Source organism: Hippocampus guttulatus, chromosome 13 (genome assembly GCF_054856545.1).
Source record: "Hippocampus guttulatus isolate MCC_2025c chromosome 13, RoL_Hgut_1.0, whole genome shotgun sequence".
Lineage (NCBI taxonomy): Eukaryota > Metazoa > Chordata > Actinopteri > Syngnathiformes > Syngnathidae > Hippocampus > Hippocampus guttulatus.
In genome coordinates this window covers 14,310,837-14,333,445 of record NC_141273.1, presented here as the reverse complement: position 1 = coordinate 14,333,445, position 22,609 = coordinate 14,310,837, and the positions used below count along the sequence as shown (strand labels likewise).

The window sequence follows — 22,609 nt, the reverse complement described above, 5'->3', positions numbered from 1 at the left end:
AAAAATGTGATTAGTCTGATACTCTCGAAAGCACTTCAATATGACAATGTCATCTGTTCTGCTGATGGAGGACGGATTAAAGGCACTCGCATCCCTTAGCCAGCATACGCCTCCATGGGGCCCCATACAGAAAAAGTTTGGGGCCAAAGCATGTGACTGTATACATGTGTGTGTTGGTAATGGCCCTTCTGATGTCCCTTTGTTGACCCCTTAAGTTGCACCCGCTACATCTGGTCGTATTTGCTATGGGGCTGAACAACTTATTATTGTAGTAGCTATACCTCGAAAATGAACATTGGAGAAATTCATATCTCAGAATCAGCGATAAAGGTTTTCCCTCCTCAAAACTGCACCTCGATATTTTTACGCTTACCTTCAAATGCAACGCTAAGGTTAGCTACATCATTATGGCTATGGTGCGTCAGTTGAAGCTAGCCAACGACAAATATTCGAGTAAAACACGTCCAAGGAATTTTTATGTATTCTGTGAGTGCCACAATATAAAATGGAAAAATGTAAAAAGAGAACCCTGGGGCAGGACTGGGCACATGTTAATCACGTAATATTCGAGAAATCACCTACAAAAGCAAATTAAACGTGTATTTTTTTCTGAAAGAAATGCTAGCCACTTTTTTTTTCGGTTTGTCAGGTGCTTTGCGGTTTCACGACGGGGGAACCCCAAGATGACCCCCATTAAACAGTCCGGCACACTTTTTTAATTAGCGAGAACCGGTGCGAAACGATATGACGCCTTCATATTAATGGAGGTTTAATTGAGGTCGTTGGCGGGTCCCCCGTTGAGGCTTTCAACCTCTAAAATGGCTGACGTGCCTGTAAGGGTGGCGGGAACAGGAAAAGACCTCCAACATCCCACCAACACCCAGAGTGCACCAATTCAAAGATGACATCTCCCGTATTTCAAGTGAGGATGTCACCTTTTTGACAGGCCCCTGCAGGGAGCGCGCGTGTGTGTGCGTGTGTGTGCGTGTGTGTGCGTGCGTGTGTGTGTGATTTCTAGATCATGCCTAATTACACTTGTGCTGACTTTTGAGGACACAGCAGCACAGCAGCCCTTGAATGCGGATCTATCTGATTGTTTTGCACATGCACTTTAAAAGTGAAGGTCAACACCGACAGAATAATTAATGTTGCCTGCTTTTCACAAAATGTTGAATCACAGGCTGTAACCGCTCCCTCCGGAGGATCTCTTGTCCAATTTCATTTAGGCCGCAGAGCGAAGAAATGGGAAGGAAAAACACAAAGAGCCATGATGTCTTCTCACTGTTGCAAAAAATTGATGGATATAATGATTTAAATATCGTGCATTTTAAATGAATACATCAAGAATCGTTTAAGTCACCTGGCGGACGTGCCCCGAGCCTGAAGAAAGTACCTGAATTAAAACAGAGATATCTTTCGTAGTTTTGAGAGGTAGGTATTACACACGGCTTCATGGCTTTGTGTCGCGACTTTATTTATTTATGTTACACTTTCCCCATTTTAAGCGCGTTCCTTTTTCTTTTGCCGTTTTTTTTTCTCAGCTCATTTTTGATCAGGCTAATGTATTGGCTACCTATACTCTCCCCTGACAAGGACCTTACTTACTCCGGCAAATCATGTTTCGAGGAAGCTGCGAAGCCGGCTTCGGTGAGGAGAGTCAAACCTCCCTTTTACATTTAAACCACTTCCCGTCTGCTGCTTATACAGGGAAATGTGTATCTCGTCTTAATCGTGCTGACGAAAACTGTCTTTATCATTGTTTACTTGTTAGGTGAGAGAGCTAGCTTCTGCGGCTAGCATTAAGATTCAAGCTGTTGTGAACTGGCCGCGCATTGTTTTCATTTTTACTACCATGTAGACGCATGTTGTTCGTATTCACTGAGTGTCTGTCAGCGTACCGGCGTTAATAATGAGACCGCTCCAGGTCCATTGAAACAGTGACCGAAGGTACAAACTGTGCGGTCATTGGACGTAGGGGCCACGCTGAGATCTCCTATTGGTTAGAAGCCGTAGCGTCTTTCTGTTTACAAACCGAGCTGCTGGTGCACGCACATCGTCCCGTAAATGTAGACACACTGAATGTCGTCATGTAGATTCTTCAATGAACCTAACATGCGTGTTTTTAGACTGTGGGAGGAAGCCGGAGAAAACCGACGCGAGCATAACAAGAACATGCAAACTCCAGAAAGCTGGGGTTTGAAAACATTGAAACGTTATGATTAAAAATAAATAGCTCTCCGCACCTTCAACTTACAACCCAGGCTAAAATTTGCTAACTCGTGTGCTATATCCTAATGTTTCCTCTAATGTCTGCTGACAGGTGCAAGCTGGACGATGTGGCTTCTGTGGATCTCACTATTGTCACCGCTTGCCATCGTTTCCGGCGGCGGGGCCGACTCCAAGGCCATCACCACCACCCTCACGGCCAAGTGGGCCGACACACCTCTGCTGCTGGAGGCCAGGTGAAGAAAAAAAACTCGTCATGTTTAAGATGTTCCATTTAACACCTTACTGAAACTCATCGCAAATTTAATTTGCGTTGTCGTCTTCAGTGAGTTTCTGGCAGAAGAGAGCCAGGAAAAGTTCTGGGATTTTGTCGAAGCCAGTCAGGACATTGAAGAGGACGATGGTAAGCTAAAGCTATTCTCTTTAATAGTCTTTGCTATTAAAGTGGAAGGTGAACAAACCCAGAAAACATGTGAGCCGTGATGTTCGCACCATGAGCCAAAGGCTCTTTGACGTTAAATTCTGTCGGCAGCAGGTGGCAGGAGAACGTCAAAATGGATTTCATGGATTGAAATGGGTGGATTAATCAGATAAATCCTCAATCCACTGACACGATAAAGTCACATAGAAGCAGCATTGTTGATGTGGCTTTCACTTTCTGAGATCTTTTACCTTAATCTGAAAGTCTCACTTTTCCAAGCTTTAGTGTGTCGATTAGATGAGCTGAATGCCTTGTTTGCTTCTCTCTCTGCAGCCGACACAGACCAGGCCTATTATGAGCTGATAGTGCAGAAAGCGGCCACCTTGCTCAGCTCTGTCCAAGTGAACATGCTCAAGTTCGCCCTGTCCCTCAGAGCCTACTCGGCGACAGTGCACTCCTTCCAGCAGGTATCAGCAATTCAACTGCTTTTTGTTGTTGTTGTTGTGTTTTAGCCAGCGTTTCATGGTCCTGCTGCGTGTCTCTAGATTGCGTCCAATGAGCTCCCTCCTGCCGGCTGCTCAGCCTTTTTTAGCGTCCACGGAGAGAAGACGTGTGATCCTGACACGTTGGAAGCACTCCTGAAAACAGCGTTAGAAAGGTAATGACAAACCGAAACAGCTCCAAGCGCCAAGACTCCTGATAATAATAATTCACTGTGCTATCACCCCCTCCTCCCCCCCAGGCCAAAGCCTTATCTTTTCAAGGGTGACCATAAATATCCCGGCTCAAAGCCGGACGCTCCCGTCGTCATCCTGTACGGCGAGTTGGGGAAAGCATATTTCCGGGAACTTCACCTGGCTATCGTGGACAAAGTCGGCGAAGGCCTGGCTACTTATGTGCTCCGTCATTATGTCGCTGTAGGTGTCTCACCAGTCCATTTGGTCTGCATTTGTGTCTTTATAACCCTGAGCCAGGCGATCTTTTGTCCAATTTAGTTTATGATTTGATATTCTCCTCGACCTTCCTTAAAGGGGGAAGTTGGCAAATTTCTCAAAAATCAATTTTTAGCAGTTATGTCGAAGCAGTCAAACAAATCATACGAGTGACTCGCTGTGGCGAACGCTCGCAGAGAAAAACTCAACGTCACTTCTTCTACTCCTTCTATCAGGTCATAATTGTTGTTTGTACAAATGTGACAAAAAAGTAAGTTTTTTAAAAATTACACACTCCCCCTTTTGGTGCAAAATTATTTTTTTTTAAATTTACTGACATTTTTAGGTCACCTCTTCCATTTTATATTTCGCTGATCACAGCTGCCCGCTCTTAAGTTGTTTTGAAAATGAATATCCTTTCCCCGGTAGCATCCAAGCAGAAAGAGTGTCTCACTCTCCGGCTATGGGGTGGAGTTGGCCATCAAAAACCAGGAGTACAAGGCGAAGGATGACACCCAAGTCCAAGGTGGACACTCGCGTTCGCACACCAAATCAGACTATATTTGAACCCACAACAGTGAGCTCATTGATTGTGATTTCAGGGGCGGAGGTGAACGCCACAATGATCAGAGAAAACGATCCGGTGGATGAGGTCCAGGGATTCCTTTTTGGCCGACTCAAGTGAGCCAAACGCATTACACGCTACACAGTTTCTTATGACAGCATCAGAGCACGTTGTCAGCGGCATTGTGTATCTCTAGGACACTCTACCCAGAACTGAAAGAGCAGCTGAAGGAGCTGAGGAAACATCTCGTGGAAAGCACCAATGAAATGGCGCCGCTCAAAGTCTGGGAAATGCAAGGTGGGTCCCGTTCCACCTTGAAACCGCACATACAGGTGACTTGCAGAAAAAAGCAACAGCCCTAGGAGGTGACTCATTCAAAGCAGATATCGCTTTTTCTTTGGCTTTTTGCATTTCTTTAGAGCAAAACTTAGTCCCAAAATCGGGCAGCCCACTCAAGGCGGTTTTGAGTCTGAAAGACCAACCTTGTGAGATGGCAATATCCATCACCAAAATGAGATTTTTAAAACGCAGTCACATTCCCAATCGCAGCCAAACAAAGCACCAGACACCAAGCAATGAACCTCATCCTCAGCTGACAGCTTACCTGCCCGCATTATATCTGCCACTTCCATTCTGAGGGAATCAATTTTACAGCGTTGTAAATACCCCCCTGAGGAAGCGCGGCTGCTCTGCGTCTATTAGTTTGTCCACAAAGTTGACAAATGGTGACTTCGCTGGTAGCCGGGGAGGTCGCGCGTCGCTGTCACGTCATAAAATACTCGCTTGTTCGTTCACCTGGATGATAATGTGATTTCCTAGCTGTGTCATGTAAAGCGCATCTCTATATCCTGCTTTTGACACAGTGGCCTTGACAATATGCAAATTAAGAGAGGTAACTGCCTGCAGTGCTTTGTTGTTCGTGCCGATATGAGAAGTGGTGAACAAAAGTTATGACAGTTCATGAAAACAAATGAAATAGGCAAAAAGTTACGTTGAAAAAAGTGTTTTAAAAAAACATGACACTGAAAGTGAAACTGAAGTTACATTTTGTGTTTTTAAAAATACCGGTAACCAAAAAACACCTAAATATAGCGAAAATGTCAATTATAACAAAAGGCGATTGTTTTTCACCTATTCATTTCGTACATGAGCTGTCAGTTTATTTTACAGGTAAACGTTTTATTTTGGCATTACTGTAAGACTGTACAGAAGAAAGAAGGTCAAACAGTCGTTTAGGAATTGTACTTTAATTTATTGCACTTCTTTTTTTTTTTTTCTTTTCAATCCTGCACTCCACAAATACTCCATATAATAATAAAAAATTATGCAACGGGGAGTCAATATTGCTTCGCGATGCTTCGGCAGTGAGCTCATGCCATCATGCAGCCAAGACTCTCCAATCAATAAGCAAAGTCGATCGCCAAGACGTCATCATATCTTTGGGGGGGGGGGGGGGGGGACTCCAGGCTGCTGCAAAATTAAAGCCGCGTCCATTCGCATTTCATAGCATCCTTGAAATAATAACATCCACAAATTTCTTTCAACTTTCCCCAGTTCGTAATGCGTTCCCGGGTACTCAGACTGTGTCGCGGTCACTTTGAAGTCACCCCCGGGGGAGGGGGGGGATGGTGGAGCAATATGAGCTGCGTGTTTAAAGTGTCATGTGGGCGTCGGGCCTTTAACGGCAACCCTGCCGGGGCTGGTTAGTGCCGCCTGTTTACGAAGGTAGCGAGACCTCTGGGGGCCCGTAATCACACATGCTACAGGACCACTGCAGCCGAGTATAAGCCACACTCATCTGCTTCTCCTCCTCTTTGTTTAAAAAAAAAAAAAATTTTTTTTGGGTCAGTTGTGAGTTTTGAGCCAAGATGAAAGCGGGAAAAAATTAAATGGGCCCTTGTGCCTCACTGTTACGGAGCGTGATAACAGCACGGCGGCACGGTCCTTACAGTTCTGTGCTTTTGGGTTGGACTCTTGGCTCCATTTTTTTCCTGTGTGGAGTTCTCGAGAATAATAATAAATAATATGATGCAGACGGAGTAGAACTTAACGGAAAAGCGCACAATGTAGTGCAGCAATGCAAATTACTTGGCAAGTCTCACCGCTAGCACCTAAAGAGACTTGAGTCTTGTTTACTTGTCTCTTGAGGTGCTGCTGTTTTGGTTAGTTACAAGAGATCCAACGAGCTCACATGTTAACTTTTTGATCTTCCTGTCTCAACATCTATGAGCTGAGATGATCACCGTACTCCGGATGGCACACCTAAGCACACAAATGGGTCAATAAGACAGACGGACGTGATCTTTGAGGAATATAAATGAGCAATTAACTCCGATGGTGTTATTATTATTATTATTATTTTAAGTATTATTATTATTTTTTTAAACAGACTTGAGTTTCCAGACAGCCGCTCGTATCCTGGCTGCTCCCACCACGGAAGCCCTGAATGTTATGAAGGATCTCAGTCAGAACTTCCCCACCAAGGCCAGGTAAAAGAATAGACATACACACATACACAGATCTGGAAGCTCCTGCTAGAAAAAAAAGCAAACTAAATCTGGAGACTAGTTCTCGTATTACAAAAACAAAATTGAATCCAGCAAATAGTAAAGTTCTTCCGGGTAGAATTTGTCACTTTTTCATCCATTCTCCCCCTTGTAGGTCCATCACCAAAACGGTGGTCAGCGCTGAGATACGCAAGGAGATCGCCGAAAACCAGAAGGTACAGTAGGTCTTCATCTTACTGACACTGGCCACTTGAGAGCACTATCGAAAAGTCCGCTTGTAGGCTCGCTCTGGCGGTACGCCAAATGCCTGCCTTGCAACACTTCAGTGATAGTTGACTTTTTAAATTCGCCCATTTGCATTTAATCTTCAAAAACTGTTTTTATGTTGTTGTTTTTTTACCTTTATTTGGGTCTCATTTAAATTTGAGGTCCCATACATGATCATTGAGTTGTTATTAATAAAGTTAGTTTTATTTACCTTTATCCATGCGCAATCTTATGCTCACAATGCACATTTCAAAGTCCCGATTTCACACAGTCCGTTTTGCGACCTGATGAGTTTATTTGGTGCTTCCCTCTTCTTTCAGTTCTTCAAAGGAACGCTGGGGCTGCACCCGGGCGACTCGGCCCTCTTTATCAACGGGCTGCACATGGATCTGGACTCACAAGACATCTTCAGGTACTCGCGCCTCATCATGAAATTGTTCCGTACAGATGATGTCCGAATAATTTCCACATTGAATTATGTGGTCTTATTTTCTATGACCATTTGCATACCTAAGACAATTCGTTCTTGTTGCTTTCACGTCAATAAAAATAGGAAATAAATGGGGGGGGGGGGGGGGGACTCAATTATTTTCTCTGTCTACTCTTGACTTTGCATTACGTCACCGTGTTGTAATGCAAAGAATACAAGTAGTGCTCCAACTCTGACCGCTTCCGTGCTTCACAGCGTGTTTGAGGTGCTGCGCAGCGAGGCGCGGGTGATGGAGGGTCTGCGCTCGCTCCTCATCGACACGCCCTACATCCACGACATCCTCAAGCTCAACGTGCAGCCGTCCGAGTCCGACTACGCCGTCGACATCCGCAACCCCGCCATCAGCGTACGGCAGAGCGTCGAGTCCTCCGCAAGTGATTGTCGGCGCAGAAACGCGTTGTAATGCGTGCCTGTGTGTGTTTTAGTGGATTAACAACTTGGAGACGGACCACCGGTACAGCTCGTGGCCTTACAATGTTCAGGAGTTGCTCAGGCCCACCTTCCCCGGAGTGATTAGGCAAATCCGCAAGAACTTCCACAATCTGGTACGACTTCACCTTCGCTTCAGCAAGCCGGAATGAATCCACATTTGAGTTGGATTTCATCCCTTCTGACCGCCAGAAGCACCGACTTTAAGCACTGCCTCCTGTCTGTGATTAGGGATTCTTAGAACTGCAAGTTGCGGACCTATCTTTTGATTTGAAGACTTAACCTTTCTTGTGCGCGTGCGTGCGTAGGTGATCATTCTGGATCCGACTCAAGAAAACGCCGCCGACCTGCTAAGTGTTGCCGAGATGTTCTATTCAAACAACATCCCCCTCAGGTAGTTGCTTTCAACGCCATCATTCGTTCACTAAACAATATTTATCGAATAGATTTTTAAAAAAAAAGTTTCGAGTTTATTCCGATGAATTTGATTTTATTTTCACCGTTTTAAATGCGGACAACACGCCTCGCATCCCATGACGAAAGTATCGTCGCATATGCGTGTATTTTGTAGGATCGGGCTTGTTTTTGTGGTGTCGCCCGAAGACAACATAGACGGAATGCAGGACGCGGGCGTGGCCCTGCTGCGGGCTTACAACTACATCCGTGACGAAGTGGACGGCCACAGTGCATTCGACGCAGTCGTCTCTGTGAGTTCAAACCTCTGATCACGGAACGTGATGCTATTGTTGGTCTCGTCATCGCATCTCATTTCTTTTTTACATTTCCTCCTGAAGATATTCAACGGCGTCCCTTCGGGCGGGCGGCTGACCGTTGCCCATGTGATTAAAGTTCTGGAGAAGAAGTTCCCTTACGTGGAGGTCAGCAGCGTTGTGGGAGCCGACTCCAGCTACGACAACAACAGAAAGGTGAGACGGGCTCAATCCAGTTTGCTCGGACGTTCACTTCACCATCTTTGCACGGGCTTTCAGGAAGGACGGGCATACTATGAGCAAACGGGGGTGGGCCCCTTGCCCGTGGTCATGTACAACGGAATACCGTACCAGCGCGAGCACCTGGAGCCGGACGAACTGGAGACAATCACCATGCAGAAGATCCTGGAGACCACCTCCTTCTACCAGAGGGCCGTCTATTTGGTCAGTTGGAACACATTCAAGGACATGCCGGATAGCTTTACAGTGCTCTTGGGGATCCTTAAAAAGTCATAGAAGGCAATGAATCCATTGATCATAATTTTCTCTTGAACAAGTTGGAAGCAATGGTGGGATTCAATGGAAAGGTTCTTAAATGATTCAGATCCGACTTGGAGGAAAGGAGTTATTTTCGTGACCCTTAAATGTTTTCAATCTGGTCGAATGGCCATGACATGTGCACTCACTCCCTCAAGGGTCACTTCTTGGACCCCTTTTGTTCAGTCTGTATATATGACCTAATCCGATTTGATTGAAGCCGTAAATGGTGTGCTTTCATATATTACGTTTTAACTCCTAAAACATCAACATTTTTTTTACTTTTTAATTTAAAATGACTTACTTCGCCCACGATCCCGCTCTGCATTGTGGCCAAAGGTCACAGGTCAGTTATTAAATGGCAATTAAAGTGTGTTAAATCAATCCTTCGAAAGTCTTAACACATGACAAACATAATTTAGTCTCATATCTCAAACTAGATTAACATTTCTAAAAAAAAATAAAAATAAAAATCATTGACCACCTAAAATCTTGCAATCGTGATAGCAGAACTAGTGATGCGCTTTTAGGATTGAGCGTAGACGACTCATATGTTGCGTACAGGCGCCTTAAACCTGGTTATTAAGTCTACCGTGTCGGACAATTGGCAGTTGGAACCGCGCAGTTGAGACGCTGTTTGCTAATGTTGTCTCCTAATTATTTTCATCTCGGCTGTGCTGACTTGCAGTAAGCTAATGGCACGGCATGCTGAGCTAACAGTCAGGGGAGCGCGCCTTGCCGCTGATTGGCTGCCAAACAATTAGTTTCCTAGTGTCGGAAGCAAGTTGAATTGAATGTTGGCGCCAAGGGAATTAACGGGCTTTTACACCTTTTTATAATTCATCGTAAGTGACGTTCAATTGCGCGCTCCTAAGGGCGAGCTGGCGAGCGATCACGACGTGGTGGACTTCATCATGAACCAGCCCAACGTCGTCCCTCGCATCAACTCCCGAGTGCTGTCCACCACCAGAACCTACCTGGACCTCTCTGACACCAGTGAGTCCCTTTTCACTAGTAGCCCTTCAGTGGCACAAGGGAGCCTCTGCAAAACAACCAACGTAATGTCCTGCTTTTTTCTTTCTTTTTTTTTGTTAACCCCCCTTTCTCCCTAGACAACCATTTTGTGGACGATTACGCTCGCTTCTCCACACTGGACACACGGGAGAAGAGCACGGCCGTGGCCAACAGTATCAATTACATGACCAAGAAAGGTCAGCACTTTAAAACGGGACTTTTCTGTGGCAATGTGAGCGCCGCCCGAGTGGAGACCGATCGGTCACCTTCAAGCCCGAACGCTCCTCATGTGTTCTCCTCCTCTTTCCTCCGCCGCCACTCCCGCTCCGTCCTCGTGTTTTTAAAATATTGCCCGCACCGGCGCTGACCACCACCAAAACTTGAGGTCCACACACAACGGAGCTTCACAACAGCGTATCACTTTTTCTTCCTTCTCCGCTTGCCAGATGATGGCTACGTCCGGCCCGTCACCTTCTGGGTGGTTGGAGACTTTGACTTGCCTTCAGGACGCCGCCTCCTCTATGATGCCATCAGACACATGGTGACTTTGTTTTCTCTCCCTTTTTATTATTAGTTTGTTTTTTTTTAATCCAATCTCACCATGACAGCCTCTTCTTATTTTACCAATTAAATGAATGAAAATCAATAACAAGCATAAAACAGTGCCAGCATTTTCCAGGACGAGTGTCCAAAATCGGCTGACGTTGCCTTTTCTCACCGCCGACAGAAAACGAGTAACAACGTGCGCCTCGGCACGATCAGCAACCCGTCGGCCGGGCCGGCGTCCGAGTCGAGCCGCGTGACGCGCGCCATCTGGGCCGCCATGCAGACGCAGTCGGCCAACAACGCCAAGAACTTTATCACCAAGATGGCCAAAGAGGAAACGGCAGCGGCACTGCGCAAAGGAACCGACATCGTCGAGTTCGCCGTTGGGGTGAGTTCACCTTGCCTCTTTGTTCACGTTTTGTGGCAAAAAGTTGTACAATGGTACCATGACTTTGTAGTGGGAGTTTTTCGTGTTAAAACTCACCCCTTTGTTGGGGTTATTTTTAATTTTTTATTTTGTTGTGTATACTGCAAATGAGGCTGAAAAATCGCCGAAGCAGAATGATTCGCGTTGTTTCTTGCCGCTCCCAGTTGAAGTCAAAATAACTTCTCAAATTAAAATGCTAACAAACAAATGTTGAATAAAAATGGTCATAAATCAGATTACAACAAGAAGGTAAATAAATTGGTGGCTTTTCCGCTTCAATCTTTCATGTTTCTTGAAACAATAATCTGTATGTGTACTGCGCTTCTTAACTGCTCACCTTATCTGGACACTATTAATAAATAAAAGAAATCAAATTTGCGATTCAAAAATAGCATTTTACGACACTGCAATGTCGATTTGAATTTGATGAATAGTTCAGCCCTACTTCAGATATGCAGCTGCTGAGATGAAGTTAAATAAAAAAAAGAATTCGTCTGCGATGCGGTCTTAACGTTTTATTGAAAAGGACAAACAGCCAAAAATACAAATTCGCAATGAGAACACTTGCATGGAGGAGGCACAAACACAGAACTAAGCGTGTCAACATCTGGAAATGTTTACTTGCATCTCTGATGAAACATTTTTTGACCGGCGTTATCAAATCATATTTAACCAGGTTCAATTGTCTCAGTTCAGATGTCTTAGATCCTCACCTAAACCCAAAATTCTCATGCCTGTCTGTCTCCAATTTGTCTTTTTTTTTTTTTTCCGTCAGGGGATGGATGTGTCGTTGTTCAAGAGTGCATACGAGAGCCACAAATTTGACTTCCTGCTTTCCCACGCCGCCTACTGTCGAGACGTGCTCAAGCTGAAGAAGGGCCAAAGAGCCGTCATCAGCAACGGACGAGTGAGTTCTTGTTTTCTTTGCTGCATTTGTCCCCCGCTTAACCCGGCGGCTTCTATTTCCCTTCTTCCCGTTGCAGATCATTGGCCCGCTGGAGGACGACGAGGTGTTCAACCAGGACGACTTCCTCCTGTTGGAGAGCATCATCCTCAAGACGTCGGGCGAACGCATCAAAAGTAAAGTGCAGCAGTTCGGCATCGAGGAGGACAGGTATTTTACGTCTTCGGGGTCTGGACCCTCCTGTTAGCTTTAGCGCTGGCAATTTTGTGTCAAACGTCAGTCCAGTCCAAGCAGGCTTTCCCTCAGGGCCAGCGACCTGGTGATGAAGGTGGACGCTCTGCTCTCGTCTCAGCCCAAAGGAGAAGCGCGCGTCGAGTATGGCTTTGCTGACGACCGCCACAGGTGAGGTCGCGGACGGGAAAAACCAACAAATGCGATTGGGTGGACATGGCGCGGACGCTAACCGCGCGCTTCTCGGCAGTGCCGTGAAGATCCGCCCCAAGGAGGGAGACGTGTACTTTGACGTCGTCGCCGTGGTGGATCCCGTGACGCGCGATACTCAGAAACTGACTCCTTTCCTGATGGTGGGTCCATCCGCGCTAAACTTTGACCTGATTTCCGTGTCTCTTTGACGTCGTCATTTCTCCCCCCCCGTCAGGTCTTGAAGCAACTCGTCAACGTCAATCTGCGCATCTTCATGAACTGCCAGTCCAAACTGTCCGAGATGCCTCTGAAGAGGTGCGGGTACTAAGTCACTTGGCCTCACGTTTTAATTGAACTCAACTCAACTGTATTTCTAGAGCACTTTAAAACAACCACCGCTGTGTACAAAGTGCTGTATGTGGAGAAAATAGCATGTATGCAATAAACAAGAAACAAAAAAATAATCAAGACAGTTGAAAGCACGCAAGCAGGAAAACTAAAAATCGAGTTTGAGTTATGCAGAGTCAAAAGGCCAAAGAATTCAAATGAGTTTCGAGACAAGTTTGAAAGATGGGCAGCGAGGGGGCTTGCTGAATGTTTATGAATAACATTTCGGTTAGCGGACGAATAACAGCAGGCTGTGAGTTGACGGACAATTCATGACTTGGAGCACACAAAAAAAAAACAACAACAACAAAAAAAGTCATTCAAAGGATTCATATGATGACCTTCATCCACGAATGAGCGAACAACCGTGTCGCTTTGTTTTACAGATCACAGAAATACATGAGTGACTTTGGAGCAGACAAAAACATGCCTGTTGATTTTTTAATTTTTTTTTTGCATTTTTATGGATTATTTTACTGATGGAACTGACCGCCTTGCTTGATTCATTCGCGAGCTAGCGCGTTGTTTTACAAACCATACAAATTGCATTGCTTCCACCGCAGTAGACAAAAGTGCCAGCATAGATCGATCATGAACTAGCAAACTGCATCGCATCACTTTATGGATAAGATAAAACAGATCGCTGACCTTAACAAAAGCACCCCATTATTTTCGCACCTTTGAGAAAACGACGACACTGTTCATATGTGGGCCGTTTTGTTTCTGTGCCGCCTCTTCCAGTTTTTACCGCTACGTGCTGGAGGCCGAGGTGGCCTTCCAAGCGGACGGCAGCTTCTCTCCCGGCCCGATGGCGCAGTTCCTGGACATGCCTCAAACGCCGCTCTTTACGCTGAACCTCAACACCCCGGAGAGCTGGATGGTGGAGTCCGTGCGCACGCGCTACGACCTGGACAACATCTACCTGGAGGAGGTTCGCTTTCATGAAATGACGATTTCGATTTTTTTTTTTTCGAAGCAGCTTCCAACTGCTTCTTTTGACAGCGAGTATCTTCTTGTGGTGATGCGGCAGGTGGAGAACATTGTCGCGGCGCAGTATGAGCTGGAGCACCTTCTCCTCGAGGGTCACTGTTTTGACGTCAGCTCGGGCCAGCCGCCGCGCGGCCTTCAGTTCACGCTGGGCACCGCCTCCGAGCCCGTCATCGTGGACACCATCGTCATGGCGAACCTTGTACGCCGGCGACGCATCAAGCGCTCTGAACTTGCCGTGAGAACCGCGTCAAACCGTTTGACTTTCCCCGTAAACGGGCGGATCAATGTGCTCCGCAGGGTTATTTCCAGCTCAAGGCCAATCCGGGAGCCTGGAACCTGAAGCTGAGGAAAGGCAGATCTGATGAAATCTATAAGATTTACAGGTGATGAATTCCTGCAGACATTTTAAAATGTGGCTTCTACTCTGAAATATAAGAGATCATGCAAACATATTAGATACACTAAGAATGAATCTTTTTTTGGAACAAACATGTTTTCCCGTTGCAGTCACGACGGCACGGACTCGCCCGCAGATTCGGACGACATCGTTGTGGTCCTGAACAACTTCAAGAGCCGAATCATTAAGGTCAAGGTGAGTTTGCATCCCGAGAAGCCGGCGTTGAGCGCATTCATTCCTTCATCCGTCCACGTGTGAGTCCATCAGGTCCAGAAGAAAGCCGACAAGATCAACGAAGAGCTGCTGAGCGACAGCAGCGCTGAGGAGAACGACACCGGCTTCTGGAAGTCTCTGACCAGGTCAGCCCAGGGGGGGGGGGGCAAACCTTTGGGCAGATCATTCGGGGTGAATGCAACAAACATGACTGAATTGTTGATAATGTAAATGCTTGCATTTAAAAACGGAGTGGGCTGTTTTTATACACTTGAGGTACACCAAGCAGTCCAAAAAATGACCCCTTTGGTCCAATCTTGAACCCCCCCCACCCACCCCACCACCACCCTCCTCCCCATAGAGGCTTCACGGGCGGCAGCAAACCAGAGGAAGCCAAGCCGGATAAAGACGATGTCATCAACATCTTCTCTGTGGCCTCGGGTCACCTGTACGAGCGCTTCCTAAGGATCATGATGCTGTCGGTCCTGAAGCACACCAAGACCCCCGTCAAGTTCTGGTTCCTCAAGAACTACCTCTCGCCAACCTTCAAGGTGAAGCTCTCGTCCATCTCTTAGCTGCCGTTGACATCACACGACATGCTATAAGCTTCAATGCTCGCGTTTGCCGCCCGGTAGGAGTTCATCCCCCACATGGCCAACAAGTACGGCTTCCAGTATGAGCTGGTGCAATACAAATGGCCTCGCTGGCTCCACCAACAAATGGAGAAGCAGAGAATCATCTGGGGCTACAAGATCCTCTTCCTGGACGTCCTGTTCCCACTCGCTGTCGACAAGATTCTCTTTGTGGATGCTGACCAGGTCCACCCTCTCCTTCTGTCCTATGAAAAAATATATATACAGTATATATAGCCGAAAATGTGTAGGATTCTGTATAAACCTTTTCAGAATTTGTTTACAATAGGCATTTAGGTACTTTTTAGTCGGGCTGAAAAATGTATCAAAATCAAATTTGTGTCGCAATTTTTAAATCGCAAAGGCTGCAATTTGGAGCAAAAAACCCACAGAACTCTGCTTCCTGTCCATGTATTCATATTTATAAATGAAGCCCGCGTATTTGTTTCTGTGGATGTTCAGATCGTGCGTACTGACCTAAAGGAGCTGCGGGACTTTGACCTGGAGGGGGCGCCCTACGGCTACACACCTTTCTGCGAGAGCAGGCGGGAGATGGACGGATATCGATTTTGGAAGTCGGGATACTGGGCCAGTCACCTGGCAGGACGCAAGTACCACATCAGGTACATGAGAACACACACACACGCACACACACACAGGCATCCAAACAAACACCAAGCGGCCGGTGTGCGTGGTCTCTTGATTTGTGACGTATGCTCTCCAGCGCCCTCTACGTGGTGGACCTGAAGAAGTTCAGGAAGATCGCCGCTGGGGATCGACTGCGCGGTCAGTACCAGGGTCTCAGCCAGGACCCCAACAGTCTGTCCAACTTGGACCAGGTAAACAGCACACACATACACACCGACATTTTGTGCCCCTTCTTTTGTGTTTGTTTGAATGGCAACAATCTGATGTGAACCCTCTTAGCTGTACTCACGTTATTTGAATCTGCTTTGATTTCCAGCTTTTGGCTCTGTCACGGCAATTGTTTTTGCCAATTGAATACGACAAGTACACTTTTTTAATGACTTGTTTTTTTTCCCTACCCTGAAAGGATCTTCCGAACAATATGATCCACCAAGTGCCCATCAAGTCTCTGCCTCAAGAGTGGTTGTGGTGCGAGACGTGGTGTGACAACGCCTCCAAGAAAAATGCCAAAACAATAGACTTGGTAAACGGCACAAATGCACAACACCCAAAAATGCACCCAAAAACCCATAGACCCTGAATAGGCAGCTCAACAGATGCGTGTTCATCCTGTTTGGGGTCACTTAGCGCTTAGTTGTGTGTTCGTAGTGTAACAACCCGATGACGAAGGAGCCCAAGCTTCAGGCGGCCGTGCGGATAGTGTCCGAGTGGAGCGACTACGATCGGGAGGTCAAACGGCTGCAGACGCTCGTCCAACGGGAAGTGGCGCAGGAGAGCCCCGCGGCAGAGTCGCCTAGCACAGGTACAACGTTCGGAGGCACGGGATAGAGCCCTGCCCAAAATCGATAAAATGCACAAGTAATCATGCGCATGCACCCAACACACACTACACACTTTTCATCGACATACTTACATGACGTGCAGACAAATAAACACACACCTAAAAACACAAAGACCGCCCCAATCAAAAGACACACGCACAATAGAACCACCATAATAATACACACCACACACGAATACCTCACATGCTCAAAACCAACACAGACCTCCTGTTTAACACAAAACGACAACACAGTGAAAAGTCAAACACAAGACACACCACACACGCAAAAACCAAGAACGCACATTGATGCACGCCACGCCACATGAAAACCAAAACAACACAAACGCCAACGCCTGCCAACGCACAACACTAAGTCACTCACACAATCAAAGCACACAGAGTACAACACAAAGACACACACCACTCGCCCAAGAAAACACTTCACACAAATTCACCCCAAAACCACAAAAACAACAGACTAACGCATTCAATGCCATGGATTTTTTTTCATGTTTTTTTTTAAAGAATGCAAGAATTCAGGAATTTGCTAATGTTAGCGAACGTAGTGAAATGGAATGTTGTGTTTTCATCAATGCTTGTTCAAGGTTGCAAAGATGTTTGCCAGACATTCTTAAACAGTTTTTCTTGTCGTCCCCCTATTAGACAGGGCAAAGACTAAATGAAGCTCCTCCTTACATTTCAACATAGTTCTCTTGCATGTGTGTCACTTTTAGAAATCCACACAGAGCTTTGAGGACAGCATCTTATCGGGACGCCAAAGCAGCTGTGTTTCATAAGTCCACTTCAGCCACACATCATTTTGTCTCCCTCCTGCACGGCCAGCCGACTGTTCGCAAAATGGCTGCCGCGCACTCCCATCATCACGTCGTGTTTTGTTTTTGGGAACAGCCACTTCTGAGCGTCTGGGCTACAATCTGGTTTTCAGCCTTAATGTGCAGTACATGCCAGACGACCCAGCGAAAACCCAGCACCAGCCCATTCGATGCCAGCGTCGTTTGCTCTGGGTAGTCTGACAAACTTCCGCAGTCCCTAAAAACTGGCCACTTAACTTTATTGAACACTCGAAATTGGCAATAGTGGTTTTTTGCCCTCATGTGTCCTGTGATGGCGACCGGTCCAAGGTGGACCTCACCTCTTCCCCAAAATCAGGCTGGGATGGGCTGCTGTGTGTGAGAGAAAGTTATCTGTGAACGTGAGTTCATCAAATTCCATTTTTGTTGCCTCTCTGATGTTGTCCTTTCTTGACTACTTAAATGAAACAATGTGGTATTGTAAGAACTTTTGTTTTTAAATCTTAACAGCATTTCAGGCATCTGCTTGGGAAATGAGGAAACTTTCAGAGTGCTGGCACAGAGGACAATTAGTGGAATAATTCCTGTTTGACTTTGGGGAGGGGTGGCCGTATTTTTGTTTAATTAAAAAAAAATCCACAAAATGATGACATTTGTCTTTTTTGTTTTAAAATGAGGTGTCATGCAATTCATCAAAAAGCAACTTTGGATTGTTTTTTTAAAATCCCGAAATAATTAGTTTTTCAAACTTTTTACGTCATTCATAAGGCGTTTTTAGCCCAAAAAAAAAAACGACCAAGTACAGGAAGGCGTTTTTAGCCCCAAAAAACGACCATGTACAGTATAGTAAGGCGTTTTTTTGGGGGGGGGGGAAACGACCATGTATTGAAAGATGTTTTTCGCCCGAAAAATACGACTATGTATAGTAAGGCGTTTTTCGCCGAAAAAAACGACCCTGTATATAGTAAGGCGTTTTTAACCGAAAAAAAACACCATGTATAGTAAGGCGTTTTTAGCCCAAAAAAACGACCATGTATAGTAAGGCCTTTTTGGACGAAAAAAACGACCATGTATAGTAAGGCGTTTTTGGATGAAAAAAACGACCATGTATAGTAAGGCGTTTTTAGCCGAAAAAAATGACCATGTATAGTAAGGCGTTTTTAGCCGAAAAAAATGACCATGTAAGGCATTTTTAGCCGAAAAATACGACCATGTATATAGTATGGCGTTTTGAGCCGAAAAAAACGACCATGTATAGTAAGGCCTTTTTGGCCAAAAAAAAAACGACCATTTAGTAGTGCATTTTTTGATGAAAACTTTAGCCGAAAAAAACGACCATGTATAGTAAGGCGTTTTTAGCCGAAAAAAACGACCATGTATACTAAGGCATTTTTTGATGAAAACTTTAGCCCAAAAAAACGACCATGTATAGAAAGGCGTTTTTAGCCCAAAAAAACGACCATGTATAGTAAGGCCTTTTTGGACGAAAAAAACGACCATGTATAGTAAGGCGTTTTTAGCCGAAAAAAACGATCATGTATACTAAGGCGTTTTTAGCCGAAAAAAAACGACCATGTATAGTAAGGCGTTTTTAGCCGAAAAAAACGACCATGTATAGTAAGGCGTTTTTAGCCGGAAAAAAACGACAATGTATAGTAAGGCGTTTTTAGCCGAAAAAAATGACCATGTATAGTAAGGCGTTTTTAGCCGAAAAAAATGACCATGTATAGTAAGGCGTTTTTAGCCGAAAAATACGACCATGTATATAGTATGGCGTTTTGAGCCGAAAAAAACGACCATGTATACCAAGGCATTTTTTGATGAAAACTTTAGCCAAAAAAAACGACCATGTATACTAAGGCATTTTTTGATGAAAACTAGCTGAAAAAAACGACCATGTATAGTAAGGCGTTTTTAGCAACAAAAAAAAAACGACCATGTATAGTAAGGCGTTTGTAGGCGAAAAAAAAACGACCATGTATACTAAGGCATTTTTTGATGAAAACTTTAGCCGAAAAAAACGACCATGTATATTAAGGCATTTTTGGATGAAATTTTTAGCCGAAAAAAATGACCCTGTATAGTCAGGCCTTTTCTGACGAAAAAAACGACCATGTATAGTAAGGCGTTTTTAGCCGAAAAAAATGACCATGTATAGTAAGAAGTTTTTAGCCGAAAAAAATGACCATGTATAAGTAAGGCCTTTTTGGAGGAAAAAAACGACCATGTATAGTAAGGCGTTTTTAGCCCAAAAAAACGACTATGTATAGTAAGGCGTTTTTAGCTGAAAAAAACGACCATGTATAGTAAGGCGTTTTTAGCCGAAAAAAACGACCATGTATAGTAAGGCGTTTTTAGCCGGAAAAAACGACCATGTATAGTAAGGCGTTTTTAGCCGAAAAAAACGACAATGTATAGTAAGGCGTTTTTAGCCGAAAAAAATGACCATGTATAGTAAGGCGTTTTTAGCCGAAAAAAATGACCATGTATAGTAAGGCATTTTTAGCCGAAAAATACGACCATGTATATAGTATGGCGTTTTGAGCCGAAAAAAACGACCATGTATAGTAAGGCCTTTTTGGACGAAAAAAACGACCATGTATACTAAGGCATTTTTTGATGAAAACTTTAGCCGAAAAAAACGACCATGTATAGTAAGGCGTTTTTAGCAACAAAAAAAAAACGACCATGTATAGTAAGGCGTTTGTAGGCGAAAAAAAAACGACCATGTATACTAAGGCATTTTTTGATGAAAACTTTAGCCGAAAAAAACGACCATGTATAGTAAGGCGTTTTTAGCAACAAAAAAAAAAACGACCATGTATAGTAAGGCATTTTTGGATGAAATTTTTAGCCGAAAAAAACGACCATGTATAGTAAGGCGTTTTAGCCGAAAAAAATGACCCTGTATAGTCAGGCCTTTTCTGACGAAAAAAACGACCATGTATAGTAAGGCATTTTTGGATGAAAATTTTAGCTGAAAAAAAAGACCATGTATAGTAAAGCGTTTTTAGCTGAAAAAAAACAACCATGTATAGTAAGGCGTTTTTAGCCGAAAAAAACAACCATGTATAGTAAAGCGTTTTTAGCTGAAAAAAAACGACCATGTATAGTAAGGCGTTTTTAGCCGAAAAAAACGACCATGTATAGTAAGGCGTTTTCAGCCGGAAAAAAACGACCGTGTATAGGCGTTTTTTGCTGGAAAAAAACAACCGAAAAAAACGACCATGTATAGTAAGGCGTTTTTAGCCAAAAAAAACGACCATGTATAGTAAGACGTTTTTAGGCGAAAAAAAACGACCATATATAGTAAGGCGTATAGTAAGCCGTTTTTAGCCGAAAAAAACGACCATGTATAGTAAGCCGTTTTTAGCCGAAAAAAACGACCATGTATAGTAAGGCGTTTTTAGGCGAAAAAAATGACCATGTATAGTAAGGCGTTTTTAGCAACAAAAAAAACCGACCATGTATAGTAAGGCGTTTTTAGCAAAAAAAAAAACGACCATGTATAGTAAGGCATTTTTAGCCGAAAAAAAACAACCATGTATCGTAAGGCGTTTTTAGGCGAACAAAACGTATAGTTTTGGGCTAAAAACGCTTTACTATACATGGTCGGGTTTTTTTGGCTAAAAACGCCTTACTATACATGGTTGTTTTTTTTTGCCTTACTATACATGGTCGTTTTTTTCGGCTAAAAACGCCTTACTATACATGGTCGTTTTTTTGGGCTCAAAACGCCTCACTATACGTGGTCGTTTTTTTCGCCTAAAAACGCCTTACTATACATGGTCGTTTTTTTCGGCTAAAAACGGCTTACTATACATGGTCGTTTTTTTCGGCTAAAAACGGCTTACTTTACGCCTTACTATATATGGTCGTTTTTTTTCGCCTAAAAACGTCTTACTATACATGGTCGTTTTTTTTGGCTAAAAACGCCTTACTATACATGGTCGTTTTTTTCGGTTGTTTTTTTCCAGCAAAAAACGCCTATACATGGTCGTTTTTTTTCGGCTGAAAACGCCTTACTATACATGGTCGTTTTTTTCGGCTAAAAACGCCTTACTATACATGGTCGTTTTTTTTCAGCTAAAAACGCTTTACTATACATGGTTGTTTTTTTCGGCTAAAAACGCCTTACTATACATGGTCGTTTTTTTTCAGCTAAAAACGCTTTACTATACATGGTCGATTTTTTCGGCTAGAAACGCCTTACTATACATGGTCGTTTTTTTCGGCTAAAAACGGCTTACTATAATAATTAAATGATGTGAAAAACAATTGTAAATAGCACTGCTATTTATCCCTTTTGTATTTATATTGCATTTAATTGAACGGTGTTTGTTTGTTTTTTCTTCTTTCTACCCACATTCTTGCTGCTGGAGGGTATACATGGTCGTTTTTTTTCGCCTAAAAACCCCTTACTATACATGGTCTTTTTTTCGGCTAAAAACGCCTTACTATACATGGTCGTTTTTTTCGGCTAAAAACGCCTTACTATACATGGTCGTTTTTTTCGGTCTTTTTTTTCCAGCAAAAAACGCCTTACTATACATGGTCGTTTTTTTCGGCTAAAAATGCCTTACTATACATGGTCGCTTTTTTCGGCTAAAAACGCCTTACTATACATGGTCGTTTTTTTTGGCTAAAAATGCCTTACTATACATGGTCGCTTTTTTCGGCTAAAAACGCCTTACTATACATGGTCGTTTTTTTCGTCCAAAAAGGCCTTACTATACATGGTCATTTTTTTCGGCTAAAAATTTCATCCAAAAATGCCTTACTATACATGGTCGTATTTTTCGGCCAAAAACGCCTTACTATACATGGTCGGGGTTTTTTTTTGCCAAAAACGCCTTACTATACATGGTCATTTTTTTCGGCTAAAAACGCCTTACTATACATGGTCGTTTTTTTGGGCTAAAAACGCCTTACTATACATGGTCTTTTTTTTTCGGCTAAAAATGCCTTACTATACACGGTGGTTTTTTTCGTCCAAAAACGCCTTACTATACATGGTCATTTTTTTCGGCTAAAAACGCCTTACTATACATGGTCGTTTTTTTGGGCTAAAAACGCCTTACTATACATGGTCTTTTTTTTTCGGCTAAAAATGCCTTACTATACATGGTCGTTTTTTTCGGCTAAAAATTTCATCCAAAAATGCCTTACTATACATGGTCGTTTTTTTCGTCCCAAAAGGCCTTACTATACATGGTCATTTTTTTCGGCTAAAAACGCCTTACTATACATGGTCGTTTTTTTCGGCTAAAAATTTCATCCAAAAGGCCTTACTATACATGGTCGTTTTT

The 22,609-nt window shown here is 44.0% G+C and overlaps 1 protein-coding gene across 1 annotated transcript; it reads left to right on the top strand.

The window, feature by feature from the left end:
- The first annotated feature begins 1,602 nt into the window (after nt 1-1,602).
- uggt1 (UDP-glucose glycoprotein glucosyltransferase 1) lies at nt 1,603-17,947 on the top strand. The gene is made up of 39 exons (XM_086128231.1): nt 1,603-1,647; nt 2,321-2,462; nt 2,553-2,629; nt 2,981-3,114; nt 3,193-3,305; nt 3,390-3,564; nt 4,009-4,105; nt 4,182-4,260; nt 4,341-4,441; nt 6,534-6,633; nt 6,806-6,866; nt 7,239-7,330; nt 7,604-7,754; nt 7,834-7,953; nt 8,146-8,231; nt 8,409-8,544; nt 8,632-8,763; nt 8,827-8,991; nt 9,960-10,080; nt 10,197-10,295; nt 10,545-10,639; nt 10,826-11,032; nt 11,847-11,978; nt 12,055-12,185; nt 12,282-12,377; nt 12,457-12,559; nt 12,634-12,713; nt 13,527-13,716; nt 13,816-13,974; nt 14,073-14,158; nt 14,283-14,367; nt 14,440-14,531; nt 14,747-14,936; nt 15,021-15,203; nt 15,480-15,640; nt 15,742-15,856; nt 16,072-16,188; nt 16,314-16,467; nt 17,223-17,947. Exons 1-39 carry the CDS (start codon nt 1,617-1,619, stop codon nt 17,240-17,242), a joined length of 4,608 nt encoding a protein of 1,535 aa, XP_085984357.1. The 5' UTR covers nt 1,603-1,616; the 3' UTR covers nt 17,243-17,947.
- Nucleotides 17,948-22,609: the final 4,662 nt, after the last annotated feature.

Excerpts from the sequence above, each read along its gene's own strand:
- uggt1 (XM_086128231.1), top strand. The coding sequence starts at position 1,617 with ATGTTTCGAGGAAGCTGCGAAGCCGGCTTCG. Across the intron at positions 10,081-10,196 it reads CCTGGACCTCTCTGACACCA|ACAACCATTTTGTGGACGAT; the intron begins GTGAGTCCCTTT and ends CTTTCTCCCTAG. Across the intron at positions 11,979-12,054 it reads CCGTCATCAGCAACGGACGA|ATCATTGGCCCGCTGGAGGA; the intron begins GTGAGTTCTTGT and ends TTCCCGTTGCAG.